Source organism: Trachurus japonicus, chromosome 21, assembly GCF_045865225.1.
Source record: "Trachurus japonicus isolate A0001 chromosome 21, Traja_1.0".
NCBI classification, from domain to species: Eukaryota; Metazoa; Chordata; class Actinopteri; order Carangiformes; family Carangidae; genus Trachurus; species Trachurus japonicus.
Window position 1 is genome coordinate 20,307,823 of NC_140927.1, and position 15,945 is coordinate 20,323,767.

The 15,945-nt window shown below is 40.2% G+C and overlaps 2 protein-coding genes across 3 annotated transcripts in view; one reads left to right on the forward strand and one right to left on the reverse strand.

The window, feature by feature from the left end:
• The window catches only part of col4a2 (collagen, type IV, alpha 2), a 60,060-nt gene extending 50,021 nt beyond the window's left edge, over positions 1–10,039 (forward strand). For both annotated transcript variants that reach the window (XM_085766354.1, XM_085766356.1), the window contains 14 exons: positions 362–425; positions 525–599; positions 706–813; positions 954–1,061; positions 1,146–1,217; positions 1,427–1,552; positions 2,640–2,756; positions 3,454–3,615; positions 4,275–4,373; positions 4,457–4,603; positions 4,704–4,820; positions 5,284–5,475; positions 6,685–6,971; positions 8,696–10,039. In XM_085766354.1, the coding sequence (XP_085622480.1) occupies positions 362–425; positions 525–599; positions 706–813; positions 954–1,061; positions 1,146–1,217; positions 1,427–1,552; positions 2,640–2,756; positions 3,454–3,615; positions 4,275–4,373; positions 4,457–4,603; positions 4,704–4,820; positions 5,284–5,475; positions 6,685–6,971; positions 8,696–8,950 (1,929 nt within the window). In that variant the 3' untranslated portion in view covers positions 8,951–10,039. The remainder of the gene's footprint in view (positions 1–361; positions 426–524; positions 600–705; positions 814–953; positions 1,062–1,145; positions 1,218–1,426; positions 1,553–2,639; positions 2,757–3,453; positions 3,616–4,274; positions 4,374–4,456; positions 4,604–4,703; positions 4,821–5,283; positions 5,476–6,684; positions 6,972–8,695) is intronic.
• Positions 10,040–10,095: 56 nt separating this feature from the next.
• Positions 10,096–14,651, reverse strand: rab20 (RAB20, member RAS oncogene family). Its single transcript, XM_085766359.1, has 2 exons — positions 14,249–14,651; positions 10,096–11,304 (listed from the first exon to the last, which is right to left on the reverse strand). Exons 1-2 carry the CDS (start codon positions 14,436–14,438, stop codon positions 10,703–10,705), a joined length of 792 nt encoding a protein of 263 aa, XP_085622485.1. The 5' UTR covers positions 14,439–14,651; the 3' UTR covers positions 10,096–10,702.
• Between the last annotated feature and the right edge of the window lie 1,294 nt (positions 14,652–15,945).

Sequence of the window (15,945 nt, forward strand, 5' to 3'; positions counted from 1 at the left end):
GATATTAACCTCAGACATTAACAGAGAACAAAACAGGACTACAAATGAATAAATATCAGACTTACATTCATCAGGTGGACAGAAAGAAAACAAAGAAATGAGTGTGACCCCTACTAGAAGCTACAAGTCAAGATATCTCAAACTTTCAGTTTTATTTTTCCTTTTTTGATCCTTCCCCCAGAATATTATACAGAATATGTCTGCTGTATAGCCTACCTAATTCAATGTTTGCACTTATTCCTTGATTTTTATAATTTGAGCATTGTCTCTACAAAAAATATATACACGTCTTTCAATACAAAAATTATATTTTTATATGTTTATGAATCAGTTTTTTAAATCCTCCTCTGTTATTTTTCAGGGAGGCAAAGGAAGCCCTGGTGCCTATGGTGCATCGGGAGACCATGGAAGGAGGGGAGTCAAAGGTACAACCTCAAATTTAAACTTCAGACCAATATGGATTTATTCAAATCGTTGTGATTACAATATTTTAAGTGACATTCATTTTGTAAATACTATTTCAGGTGATAAAGGCCCTCGTATAGATATTCCAGGAGTTACGGGACTGAGAGGAGAGCATGGTTTCCAAGGAGAAACAGGTATGCAGTCATACAGCTTTGGTTACTTCTTCTCTGGTGTTGATCAGCACCAATTTGGTAATTATAGGCTAATACATGGGTGAAAACCCCCACCCTCTTTTTACAGGCCAAGTAGGATTAACAGGACAGCCTGGGGACAGGGGTACCATTGGTTTTGATGGTATCGAAGGGAAAAGGGGGGGTGAAGGTGATCCAGGACAATATGGATTCCCAGGTGAGAGGTTCTGGACATTTTCCTATTATGCACTTTGCAATCAAAGTTTGTTTTGTTATTTGCAAACTTTTAGTTTTTATGCATGACAGTAGAATCATATTATAAGCACTCTGATTTATACAAATTTTGTTTTTCTGCAGGCTCTGATGGGCAGAAGGGAAATCCTGGTAACCAAGGTACAAAAGGCTCTCCTGGTATTCCTGGAAATCAAGGACTCCCAGGATTTCCTGGCTATGCAGGGAACAAAGGTACCAGGATCAGACCAGTGTTTTTCTCTTTAAACTTATCTCCAACATGTATCTCCACCATCTGATCTGTGTAAATGTGTACAGGTTTCCCTGGCCTGAAGGGTCTTTATGGACTTCATGGACTGAAAGGACAAAAGGGTGGCCACGGAACGCCAGGTATTCAACCACAGTTCAAGCATTTAGAAAAGCAATGTCCAATGCTGATTGTTCAAATGAGCCAAATGCTATTTTGAAAAAACTATTCTTAAGGTTCTGAAAACTTCATTTCTCAATCAGCTTCTTAATATGTGTCATGGGGTACAGTGTGAACACACAAGTTTTGACAGAGTTATATCTTCACTGCCAATCAAATCTGGTCAAACCAGGTCTGGACATCGTTGGACCAGCTGGGGACCCCGGAGCTAAAGGCGAAAGGGGAGAGAGTGGCGACCCCAACGACAAGTCAGGTGTTCCAGGCGTGTTTGGTTCGAAAGGCTTCCAGGGACCTCAAGGTGGGTTATACTCCTCTGCATTCACAGAATTCCCATTTAGACAGGAGGAGGAGACATCAGCCTGTTGAGATCTCAATAAGCGGATAAGAAGAAAACTAAGTGTGCTTCAATGTGGTTTTTACCATTTAAAGCAGAAGTAAGCGGAATTTTTGTGTTAATATTAGGGCTGTCAAACGATTAATTTTTCTAATCGGATTAATCGCATTTTTTCCATAGTTAACTCACGATTAATCTCTATTAAAAATATTATATATGGCGCTTTGGACTTTCAACACTCCAAAGTGTTATAATCTCTAGACAAACAACTTTTAGACCAGACCTAGCAGGCCTACCTAATCATAACACATGATGCATGAAACTCACACAGAATTGAAACAAATTGCATCCAGTGGAAATTGCCCATTATGTTGCTACACCTCTGCCTGGCCATGTGCATTTGTTGACAACAGAAGCCGTCAAAAAATCAATACATCGCCACGTGCATTTGTTGACAACAAAGCCGTCAAAAAATCAATGGATGGAGCTGTGGATATATGTTAGACTGTGTATATTTGTGTAGCAACCAACTTGAAGGTGGCTTACCGCCACCTACTGGACTGGAGGTCCCACACTCCAGTCCTCCAGTCCAGCAGACAGAGGACAAAATGGGCCGCGATTAACCACGATTAAAAAATTTAATTGCGTTAATTTTTTTAATTAATCTCATAGCGATTAACCCGTTAACTCTGACAGCCCTAGTTAATATACCGGTAAGTCTTAAATAGTTATATCTTCCGACGGCAATCACTTAGATAGAGTGTTTGGTCTGAAACACGGGTCTGTCAGTCACTCTGCTCTGCTGTAAACTGAGGAGAAAACTTTCCTCTGTATCCCACAACCTTTATCGAATGAGGAGAGAGAACGGCATAAAGGGGCGGTCCTCTCTGTGTGTGCAGCCAAGGGATGCGCGTGAATGTTGTGACGTAGGGACGAGGACCAATAGATCCATGACGAGGGCGGGGGCTGCTAACTCCATCGGCTGACAAGAAGTTAGCCAAAACGACCGGATCGCTTACTTCTGCTTTAAAGACTTATTTCATTTGTTCAGGTGACCAGGGTCAACCCGGGCCACCTGGGTTCCGCGGGCTCCCAGGACCAGATGGGACCCCAGACAGACCAGGGCCCAGTGGGGACCATGGCTTCATAGGAATTAAAGGACGCCAAGGTGAGAAAAGGAACAGGGGGCTGTTGTTAAAGGAAACAACAATCTGAGTGTGAATCTGCTTTTAGTTTCACTGAGATCAAATTTATTTATTTAGCCCCCAGCCCCCATTTCTGCTTTCTGCCTGCAGAGAACTCAATGTAAGATTTATTGTCAATTTCTGTCTGTTTTGAAACAATTTGTCCTATTTCTGGACTGATGAACAGAATGGGTAAACACATTTACTTTGATTAAAATTTGATTATTTTAATTGTTTTTAACTTAATACAGATAGAGATACAAATACTGATACAAATTACTTTATTAATCCCTAAAGGGAAATTCATTTGAATTCATTTTGGGAAGCTTGATTTAATTTATTCAACATAGTGTAATTTAGTTCAGCAAATTTGATCTAAAAATGTAATACACTTATCTAATGTTATTAAATGATTTCCAAGTCTTCACACACACACACACACACACACACACACACACACACACACACACACATACACACATGGATATGAATTGAAAAATGACTGGTTCGGGGGAGGCATATAACTCTGAAACAGTAAACAGTTCTCTCTAGATTCGGTTTGATTGTGGAAACCATAATACCATTTAAAACATATTAGGCCAAAATGTATATTCATTAAAAGTAAATGTTTGAGCAGCCCCCAACTGTTTCTGATCTGGATTCCTATGATTTGTTCATCAGGTTATCCAGGAACTCACGGACCTCCTGGTGAGGATGCTCCCCCTGGAGAAAAGGGAATATCCGGATTTAATGGGTTTCCTGGAGTCCCTGGTAATAAAGGATTCAAAGGAGACCAAGGCTCATATGGATTCAGGGGATCTAATGGTGTTTCTGGGAAGAAAGGTATGGTTGAAATATTAAATCATTTCAAGGTTAAGCCTTTACCACTGCTGCTTGTGTTCAAATTACAACTGTACAATGAGTTTAAAGTTAAATTAAATGTAGAAATATTGTGACAGTTGGTCATTGCATTTAGACAAAAGATAATATTATGACTTAGAGCTGGACTAAATTATAAATATATTAATATAACAATGTATTATGACCTTGCACCAATATCCAATTATCAAATTTTCTTATGATATTTTGGCAAACATATAGCATTTAATGTTATACTACTTGGTTGGTGTTCACTTGTCTTAGCTTGAGTTGAGTTGAGTTGAGTTGAGTTGAGTTTAATTACCTTTATCTCCATAACAAAAAACCTCGCCTTGCCGTGTTGAGCTGCAGGACAGGCACTGCATACTAATAAAACCTTCATAAAAACACAGTACAATAGACTTGATACACTAAACTAAAAACAAATTGCAGTGTCCATGGGTTAAACAACTGTGAGAAAACTGGTGAATGCAGAATATGCAATAAAAACAATGTGCTAAAAAATGAAATATAGGCTACTTTGGTATGCTAAAGATGGCAGTGTTGACAATATGTTGACGTTTTGATTAAATTATCTCTTGTTGGGATTTGTGAACAGTTCTGACTTGTTTTTCCACTGATAGGGGTGAAAGGAGAGCAAGGACTGATGGGAGTTCCTGGTATGTTTGGCTTGAATGGAGAGAGAGGACCAGTTGGTCCAAAAGGAGACACTGGGCCTCCAGGTAAATTATGCACTACCCATTAGGTATCATGTACGTATATGTGCCCTTGGTCTTGGTCATTACATAATCCATCCCTGCTGCAGGTTTCCGTGGGTTCCCTGGCAACCAGGGTCCTGCTCCAATCCAAGTCCGCGTTCCCGGTGAGAGGGGCCCTCAAGGACCACAGGGAATCCATGGGCCGGGAGGGGGCAGAGGGGAACTAGGACCACACGGCCCCCCAGGAGATTCAGGTTAATTATTCTAACAAGACATTGGTTGTTTTGTTGTTGAGCATCCATGAGTTAAATGTCCTGTTCACCAACACACAAATGTTGTTGTGTCTCTGTACAGGTTTCGTGGGACCCAGAGGACAGAAGGGCATGCCTGGGATCAGTGGCACACCTGGAACATCTGGATTCCGTGGAGGGAATGGATACTCGGGCCACCCTGGTCTGCAAGGCATGGAAGGTGAGTCTGACAGTGTGGGGCCGTTTAGGATTAGGTTGATAAACCTGGATTAAAGGATTTAAAGTAGGTGAAGATTAGGAAGAGAGCAAGTTACCCAGAGCTTTTTGATTGTTATGTTTTCTGAGAGTTTTAGTGAATGAACCATTTAAGCACCAAACTGAAAATTATTAGCAAAACAAAGAGCTTTTTCAAAATCTCATTGTATTATCATTTGATGAGACACAGTTACCAGATTTGGGGCCAATTCTGAAAAAGTTGCATTTATATATACAGTATATGTTTACATGTAAAGTTTATAAATAAAGTTCACAGTGGTATATGAATAGGTTACATTATACATATTAATATCCATCATACTGTGAACAATGCTGTTCACAACAAACAGAGTTTTTGGATTCATTATATTACAAAATATTAGAGCACTTTGTAAAAACACATCTCTGAATTTCTCATTCCTTAATAGGTCACCGTGGTAACCCTGGGATCCCTGGGTTACCCGGTATGCCCGGACGCAGTGTCAGCGTGGGCTACTTGCTGGTGAAACACAGTCAATCAGATCAGACGCCCATGTGTCCAGTGGGTATGTCGAAGCTGTGGAACGGCTACAGCCTGCTGTACCTCGAGGGCCAGGAAAAGGCCCACAATCAGGATCTGGGTAAGTTGGGATCAGTTGCTGTAAAGGCTCACTTAAGGTTTTATACCTCAATCAGTTATCTGTGCACTGTGTAGATATTTTCCAGTGTGTGATTGTCATAGCAGAGTCCCATCACAATGCAGTGATTGTTCACATGAGCACCCCCAGATTAAACTACTCTGACACTGTGATCCAATGAACCAGAAGACATACCAAAGAGGTCAGGCTCTTCACATCCTAATGAAAGGGGCGTTTCAGACTGTCCTTAAAGTACATTTTCAGATTTCAAGTAGAGTAACAGTGACATGATGGGCTAGATGAAAATGTGACTGAAGAAACTGATTTACCAGTGATAGCGCAGTTTTTGGTTTTAATGCTAACCATTCAAATGCTTGCTCTTCCACCAATCCACCTCCCAGCCTAATTCAAATGTGGATGCCAGGCTTTCATCACATCAGATTTTTTTTTCTTGAAATGTGTATCAGGCAGGGAAAAAACACACTGTTGAAATGTCAGTTCCTTTTGAAGATCTGCCATAAATTTGCCATATTTCAGTAAGAAAGAGAAATTCTGAAACCAGAAAATAAACCGAGCAAAATTTAATCCCGGCTGGATGTCAGTGTTGCTTTTCATCGAGCTCATACAATAATACTAAAGAGATTTTAAAACTGGGTTACTTCTGCTTCCAAAACAGGAGGTACACTGTCATGCCACACACAGCTGGGACAAATGTCCAGGGGATAAAACACTAAAACCAATTTTGCGCATGTTTAAAACAATATTATTAAGTTATGAACAAAGAAATGACTCATTCTTCCTAACACAAATAATGTTTAAGCCATAAATTGAAGGTAGGCATTGTTACTGCATTACATTGCTGAGTTCACCAACTTAACCAGTTTTCTCTACAAGTGCTTGTGTTTCCAAATATCAGCATTAAATTTTATTCTGTAATTATCTGTTGTTACTCAGGGTTACTTTAAAATAAGGATTTTAGTTCTCTGTTGGCAAATTCTCAGACTAAATCCAGCCTGGTTTGGGTTTTTCATCATTTAAAATTCTTTTTTGTAATACTTTAAATCTATTGTTGATGTGAAATAGTTTAATTCTTCTTTACCCTAATTTATTCATTATGTAGAAGCACTTTCAATTGAGTTTCTGTATGAAGTGTGTTAAATTGATTGTTGATTTTCCTTCTTGCTCAGTATAATTTGCCTTTATGTCTCTCAGGTTTGGCTGGCTCCTGCCTCCCGCGGTTCAGCACCATGCCCTTCCTCTACTGCAATCCTGGAGACATCTGTTACTATGCCAGCAGGAATGATAAATCTTACTGGCTGTCAACCACCGCTCCTCTTCCCATGATGCCTGTAGAGGAGGGAGAGATCAAACCGTACATCAGCCGCTGCTCGGTATGTGAAGCTCCATCAGTCGCCATCGCGGTTCACAGCCAGGACATCACCATCCCACAGTGTCCCGCGGGCTGGCGCAGCCTCTGGATCGGCTACTCCTTCCTCATGGTGAGTCCTGGTCTCATGTGAAGTGTCAGAAAATCAAAGTGGCTCCGTTCAGCAATTTAATCATTGCCACGTAATAGTTAATTGTGACTCGGTTTTATAGCCTCCATCTAATCACAATGCTAGTACTGATGACTCTTATAATTTAAAGGGATGGTTCACCCAAAATTCAAATTTCACTCATTATCTACTCACCCTCATGTCGACTAAGGGCTGGGAGAATTTTCAGAGTCCTCCGTGCCTTTTCGGAGTTACAGGGCATCTGCGCAGCAGTATTTGTCCATATAATGGTTGTGAATGGGGCTCACTTTTCTTCGTCCAAAAAGACACACCAAAAAACATCCAAATACCTCCATACTGCTCGTCTGTAATGTCCCTCTTGTATTGAAGCCCCAACATGAAAACTGACACAGGAAGAGCAGTGAACTGAGACACTGGGAGCTTCCGCTACAAACAAGTTTAAAATATAGACTTATTTAATTTTTTTCGGAACAATTTCTCATGTTGGGGCTTCAATACAAGAGGGACATTACAGACGAGCAGTATGGAAGTATTTGGATGTTTTTTGGTGTGTCTTTTTGGACGAAGAAAGGTGAGCCCCATTCACAACCGTCATATGGACAAATACTGCTGCGCGGACCCCCCCGTAACTCCGAGAAGGCACGGAGGACTCTGAAAATTCTCCCAGCCCTTAGTCGACATGAGGGTGAGTAGATAATGAGTGAAATTTGAATTTTGGGTGAACTATCCCTTTAAGGAAACATTGACCGAATTTCTAACATCACAGTCTGTTTATTATTCATGGCTACTTCTCTGTCTGAGAAAACAAAAGGATATTTATTCTTAAACTTTTGGGAAATTAGAAAACTCTTAGATCAGATCGATGTGAGAGAACATGTGAATGTGTGTGGGTGCTGACCTATCTATTCTTGGTAGATGAACCATTTTTGAATCTTGACTCATATTAGGGACTAAAGGTCACGTCTGCATTAATTCTGGCCATTTCTTTTTATCTGTCTTTTGCTTGTGCAAGTGCATAATTTTAATTTGACATTTTAATAACTACATTTGCCCCAGTTGCAATGAGGTCACAGTTTTCCCATCCCTTCCATCATTGTGAGGCTGCTCAAAGACTTTTGGCCCTAGCAAAAAAAAACAACAAAACTTCCCACAAAAGTCCCACATAGGACCATCGTTTAATGAAGCAATGTTTGCATCAAAACATGATCTAATATATTAAGTGTAAAATCAGATGATCATTAATTGGCCCTCTCTAAATGAATGGATGAAATTCAATTATTACATCACTTGTGGTGACAAAAAAAACAAAAAACGGCAGAGTGTGCTTCATTCTTGCCGAAGACAAATCATTAAAAATTGGTCATTAATATTCCTGTCAAATTTTTTTTTACAGGTTTTAAATAATTTCCCCCAAAAAATCAGCCTCTGTTTCTGTTTTACACAAACGCATTAGTGCATTTATTGGGTTATTTTCTGCTGTTGATATGGTGCACCAGTGAGCATTTACGGTAGTAGGACAGTAAAGGTGAACTTCAAGTTTAAATAAACTACAGTGCCCATGTTCAATGCAATGAATACACATGTTTTTAATCGTTTTTGGACTGGAATTGGTTTTTGGCCATTTTTGTTATTGGGATCAATTAATTGTTGGTTTGGTTGACAAGAATAAAAGAGAATAACATATTTACCCATTTCTGTCCCTGCAGCACACAGCAGCAGGAAACGAAGGTGGAGGTCAGTCCTTGTCATCCCCTGGCTCCTGCCTGGAGGACTTCCGCACAACTCCATTCATTGAGTGTAACGGGGCCAAAGGCACATGCCACTACTTTGCGAACAAGCACAGCTTCTGGCTCACCTCCGTCGACCAGTCGTTCCACTCTGAGCCGGCAGCAGAGACGCTCAAAGCGGGCCAGCTCTTGTCCCGCATCAGCCGCTGTCAGGTCTGCATGAAGAACTTGTGAAAGGCTCGACAGTAGCGCCGACAGGAAGAAGTTGGTCCATTGACATTGGTCTAGTGTCGTCTCTCTATCCATCAAACTAAGGGGGATCTGAAATACTGACGTAGATCAGTGTGAATGGGAAACTTTGTCCCCGAGCCACAGAGCTCAGACGTGTAATGACTATGTGTGATTCCTTGAGCTTTGAATCAAATGTTCCACTGTAGATAAAACAGGAGAAGCCCCATAATGAAGTCAACAGCATTATGGGAAAAAAGTATTTTATGATAAATGTGGATTGGTGCTTACTGTTTAACTTATTACCTCAGCTACAATGACACGGACCAGAGACCGTAAAACTACAGCTGAACCAAAGACGCCTGTGTGTATGCACTGCTTCAGTTTATCTAGGTGTTTTGTTTTGTTTTTTTATTGTTTAGGGTATACAGCCCACCATAAAGCCACTAACACTGCTTCTCTGCCTGCCAAACGAAGAATGTGTCATTAGAGGTTTTGGATTGTTTGTTGATACTATTGACAGTATTATTATCCTTTTATTCATTTGCTTTTACAAAACCTATTTTTATAATATGACTGTCCTTTTTAAGCTGTTACTTATTGTTTTATGCATTTATCAACTACTGCAGATTAGCCTTACCTTTTTATTTTTCATACACCATATGATCACACAATGCACTGATTCTCTTTGTATTTATACCATCTGAATGAACTTGACCTCCTTCCCCAAGAGATATAAATGTATTTTATCTAACGCTACTCACGCCAAACTCATTTACCTTTACAAATGTTCTAATTATTGAACTGCCCCAAGTTGCCAACAGGACAGAATGTAAACAGCCTGGATCAAAGGTCTCACCGTAGCAAATCCTCACTTGGTTTGACGGTCAGTGATCCTGTGTTTGAATAGGGTATTTTACATGATTTAGAAAGTAGGTCAAATGCTCCACATCATCAAGGCCGACTTGTTTTGAAAATAAACACTTTGATTAAAACATAAAAGATGCTGACATGTTTTAATTGTAATGTAATTACGGTAATTCTCATAACATGATAATTCCATTAGACTGTAAAGATTAAATGTTCTTTGTTATACATCTGTGTCATTTTACTCATGCACGCTTGTCTTGCTCTGACAGAACCAGGCGAACTGCAAAATAAAAATCTTTATTATGACAACATATGTAAAAATTTCAACAGGGGTATTTCCTATTTACACTCATTGAAAAGTTCCAAAAAAGTGGCATTAAAATATAAAGATCAGTATCAATACTAGTAACAAAACAAGTCATTCAAACAAAGTGAAAAAACCTTAACATACACCTAGTGAAATGTGCCAGCTGGCTAACAATTAGTGCTGTTAAATTTACATTTAAAAATAGCAGTGATTCACTTTTGTGTGTCATCTGTTCACAGACACATCTTTGGGATAGGTGCAGGGTGGGAGGTCTCAAATTATAAAGTGATAACGCAACACACATTTATTTCCCTTCCTCGTGTCGGAAATGTCGCTGGACACTATGAACGCCTGTTGCTTTTTCCGACCATCCTCATAGCATTAAGAATAATGTGAGTTTGTGTGAGTGTCTGTGTGTTTGTGTGTGTTACCGGGAGGTCCTTAATGCTATTGGGACTCAGTCAAGTCAAAGAAGTAGTACCATCACAGTATGTATTTTGGTGCTCAGACCAACCTGTTGATTGTCTTTTATTAAAAACCAGTCTCTACGTCGCGGCCTGTCCGCCTCCTTTTGGCAGATCCTAGCAGCAGGTGGACTTGGCCCGCTTGCCGCTAGCCCGATTACACTCCTCCAGGTCGACTGTAGGAGACTCCAGGTTCTCGTTCCTCTTCCTCAGGATGGAAGGCAGCACCAGATCGAACAATGTCTCAAACAAAGTGTCCACGTTGTAGCCCGTCTTGGCACTGGTCTCGAAGCACACCTTCTCTGCGGGCACGCTGCTCTTCTCCTCCAGGCCCTTGTAGCGCAGTATTCTTCCATACAGAGCCACCGCGTCCTCATGGGCGACCTGTTTGTTTACCGTCACCCCGGAGAGGGATGCGGGGGAGGCCGGGGGTGTCGGGCAGGCGGACAGCACCTGTGGTTCTGTCCTGTCCTCCCCACACTCAGTTTGGTCCTGAGGCACGCCGTCTGAGTCCGGACACAGCTGGGCCTTGGGGTCTGTGAGATCTGCCTTGTTGCCCACTACGGCGTAAATGCAGTCGTGGTTAGCGGTGTCGGTCAGGGACAGGAAGCGCTCCTCCAGCTCGGCCAGACTTTGCCAGTTGGTCACGTCGTAGGTGAGGATGACGGCGGCCGCGCCTCGACAGTACATGGAGCCCAACCCATGGAACTGCTCTCGACCTGAGGAGACAACGGCGGGAGGTTCAAAAGTGTCTGTGATACTGCGGGAAAACCACAAACTCAAACTTGAACCCCGTGAACACAGAGGCTAAACGGCCGCTGTGAACAGCAGGGCAGAAAGACGCACAACACAGAAAGATATTGTGCAACACAGAGAGTCAGCAGTGTCAAAACAGAAGCAGCCTTTGTTGTCGAAATATGCAGGATCCTTGAAAGGCAACACTGTGTGAACACATTGTGGCTGCGGTCATCTCTTGGTTCCCAGTTTATTAGGTACACTGAGCTAAAACTAATATGATCTAATGCAACAGTCCTGCAATAAGTCCTCATAAGGGTTAGAACGCCTGAAACATCTTTTAAAATCCTTCATCATGGCATTGTATTATATGTTGCACAACACTGAGAGGTGCATTATGTCCAATCCAGTGCAGGTAGAATCTATATTATAAATGTCTCTCATTATATTACAATACAATTCAACAGCACCACAGGCTTGAAGTGACACTTCTGTGTAACAGTTTCATCACAAACAACATTATACATTATTTCTGGTATGACTGCTGGTCTAGACTGTAGTAGTTTTAGCTGAATCATGATGAACCTGATAAATAGGCAGCTGGGGGTTGACACTATTTTGGGCAGCAGCCTACACTATCAGCTGATGGTTTCATTCATTATTTATGCAGCATTTTGTTAAAATATCAGACAAATTGAGAATAATGCTCAAAGAGCTGCTCATTGAGTATTTATGACAGATAGGAAAATTGACTGTTAGCATTTGAGAGCTGGTATCAGTTTGATATTTTTGCTTAAAATAGGACTTTTTTCTGTTTATCTATTAATTTATTAATCAACTAATCATTTGAGCTCTATCCACAACATAAAATCATCACAAAAACTTCCTGGAATATATGAGAATTGAGTGAAGATCTGAGGTAGTGAGTTTTTTTCTATTCTTTACAATTCGCTGAGGTGACTCAGCTCCGTCATGCTCCTTCCTCTGGAAAGCACTATTGCGTGTAAGTTTGGAAAGCACACGTTAAAGCGTTGGGGAGTCAGGTCTTCCTGTCATAGCTCCATCATGTGACTCAACAGGAACACGGCTGACAGCTTGGATCCCTGTTTTTAAAATCAAACCATCAAACTGCAAACAGTTTTATCAGAGTGAAAATACACAGATAGACATCCTGGCCACACTGTGACCAGCCAGACATCCGACAGATTTTATTATTTAACTGTGCCACAGTTTGAGGGTTGATACCGATGGGTCTGCATCAGTTGCCCTTGAATGACTCAGCGCTTATCCGGCATTTCTCCACCGCACTGACTAAGTAAAACAAACGCAACAGCATTCTGTCAGAGGTCATGGAGTTAGGGAGCACAGACAGGAAATGGTTTGCTGGTGACATGGCGGCCTGTCCTTATCTCGGTGGCTCACCAACTCTATTTTTGTGAGCTCTGTGTTTGCCTGAGAAGAGTTTAAGTAAATCATGCTTACACAGGACCCAGCACAGGAATGTAGTGCGGTCATAAGCTTATTCATCAGCAGTAATTAAATGGATAATTCTTGCTGTCATAGCCAAAAAGAATAATCCAAGAGAATGAATGAAGTGCGTTCAGTATTGCAGCAAAATAACATCTGAATCCTCTTCATATAAATAATATAGGCCTACTGTATTTTGAACTTGTGGAATATTTATAAAACCTGTAGGTCTACATTTATTTTATCTGACAAGTCCTACACTTCATTCACTATAACAGAACTATTAATAAGAACAGATAAATAATCCACTTAAAATACAAGTCCAACCAATAAGAACAAATATTTACAGTAACAAAATAAATATTTATTAAGTAACTTGTGATGATGCACATTCATCTCTCTTCCTGACTTTTCGTGCCAAGAGTCAAAACAAAACAACTGAAAATAGAACAACATTTCCAAATCATTAGCCTATTATTAAATTAAATGTTAAATTATTTTTGATTTGGTAGAATAGTGACCTTTGCACTAGTTATAGTCGTCATGTGGACTAATAGCACACAAACAGTCATTTCACTGGTGTTGAATTTCACACTGACTCAGTGAAATAATAGATGCTTTCCATTGTGGGATTACTAGCAAATCAGATTGGAGTTGTACATGTGTTATCAAATCTTTAACTGTGGTTTTTATTTCTCAAGTCTGTGTCTCAGACAGCTATTCACAAAGAAAGAAACAAGAAACCTCAGACTACAGTGTCGATTAGGTCAGAACAGCCCAATATTGAGCAATAAAGTAAAGAACAAGGTAGAAAGTGATTTTATAACATTGGCTGACACCATGGACATGTGCCATAAACAGTAATGATGAAATAGCCTTTATTTAATAGCATTCACCTTCATTTGCTTAAATAACCTACTTAAATGTTATTTATTTAATGTTTTGCCCCACTAAAGTGTTTAAGTTAAGGGAAATACTTCTGAATTTGTTCCAAAAACAGATCAAAACCAAGCAGCTTACAGTAAGTGACCCTCATAATTGTGTAAAGATGTGTGATTACATGGCTGGATTAAGGAGGTTTGTTTTACTGTTGTTTTTAAAAAGCTTGTTTGTCCATTTGTTTGCTGAGCTGTCTGTTTGTTTTTACCCTGAGCGACTTCGATTGTGCAAGATTTCACTGGACATTTGTCGGGTTATTAGTTCCAGCATTGGACATTAGTTTGTGTGTACTGTGAAAATCAATATCACACTCCCAGTAACACTCAAGACGAGGCAGGTTCCCATGAAGCAGCCTGCACGTCCTGACTGTGCAGTCAAGTCACATGCCTGTGATTGCCTCAGGTGGCGGCGGCATCACGCGTTATCAGGTAAACACAATTAATAAACCTGGAGGAATGGAGCCCGATTAGATTGTCAAAACAAGTTAACAGTGAGGAAAGCACATGGAGCGTGTGTTATTACCAGCTGTGTCCCATATTGAGATGTTGTAAGGTCCCCACTGCTTGAGGAAAAACGCCCCTCCGACGGTGCTGATGGTGTCTTTGAACTTCCTCTCCGTGTATCTGTGGAGCAGCGACGTCTTCCCCACGTTCATGTCCCCCAGGAGGACCACCTTGACGTCGGGCTTCTTCATCTTCGACACCTCGGGCATGATGATGCAAGGTCTCCGATACAATCTTTCCCTCTCTCTCTTTTTTTTTTTAATTAACAGAAACTCTTTCTTTATCTAGCTCTTAAAAACTTCGAGCTGTTCGCGGACTCCTCTGATAAACGCCATTTTATGAACGACAGTAAACTCGTGTAACCATGAGTGTCCAATGTTGCCTCCGCTGCCTGAAGCTCAACTTCAAAAAGTAACTGAGGTAAAACAGGAAGTAGGTGAGAAGCTAAAGAACCCATGTTTCTATTCACCCTGAGCGTTGTCTGTCAGGTTCATCTCCCAATATGCTATCCACCGCCACAGTTCCTAAATCTTTTTATTTTATAATAATATACTGTGCTTTTACTGCTGTTGTCTCCTCTTTTGCTGTGTCTCTATTTCCATTTTTTTTAAATCTTGTTTTATGATCTCCGAGCTGAAGATGTGCATGGTGATAAACAGTAGGCTACTAACTGATTTCCTCATTATAAAGAAAGACAATCTATACAAAGGGTAAATAACTTGAGATAAAGAAATATAATGTCATCAAAGAAACAGATGTAAACTTGCAGAGAGCAAAATGTTGTTGTTGTTTATGCCTAAGTCTTAACTCTTGAGATGTGCCTACCGCTAAAGTTACCTGCAAGGCAAAACTCAGGGAATGTTTGTTTCGCTGCGGCTCATAAGCCTGAAACGCCTCAGTGGGCGGGCGGTAGTTTACACATTAAGTTTTGATCATGTCACGCAAAGTCCTGTATCAAAAAGAAACGTGACAACCTGCTTAACTTTTCCACGGTGTTGATTTTAATCACTAAAAGTTTTAGTGTTGTTTTATTTTTGAGATTTGTAGTCCATTTTATTTCAAATTTAACTTTAAGGTTTTAATTAAACTAGTTTGAGAACTCATGCTGCGTTCAGGTTATGTTGTAAATACAGAAACTTAAGAGACATTTTCTTATTCAACACTTGCAATGCAATACAGCAAAACAAATGCAATGCAATACATCTGTTATTATTCTGAATATGTCTGTGTCTGTAGCTGTATCTGTGTCATTTACTCTGTACTTCAATTACTGTTGGTCTGTTTGTGTACTTTTTATTAGACTTTTTTTTGCAAATGTGACCAAATGTAGTGAGAAACTAATCATGTTTCTGATTCATGTGGAGCACATCCACATAAACATAAAGTTTAAATGTACACGCCCAGTACTGTATATGTACATCCACTATGTATGTTCACACAGGTTAACACCAATGTACATAAATAGATAAATAAAGGATTATCGTAATGATGTGCAAAACCTGTGGAATGTAGGCTATCTTGGTTGTAGGTTATATTGCTCTAATCAAATTAATAGGAAAATATTTATTTGTTATTTGTTTTCAAAAACAAGTAAAAAATACACAGCTATTATTATTACTGCAATAGTTTACATTTTCATGTTTGTCTGAGCCATGTACCCCATGCACGTCCAAATTTGGTGGGCTTTCTAAATTTTAGTAGTCAGTCGAAACCATT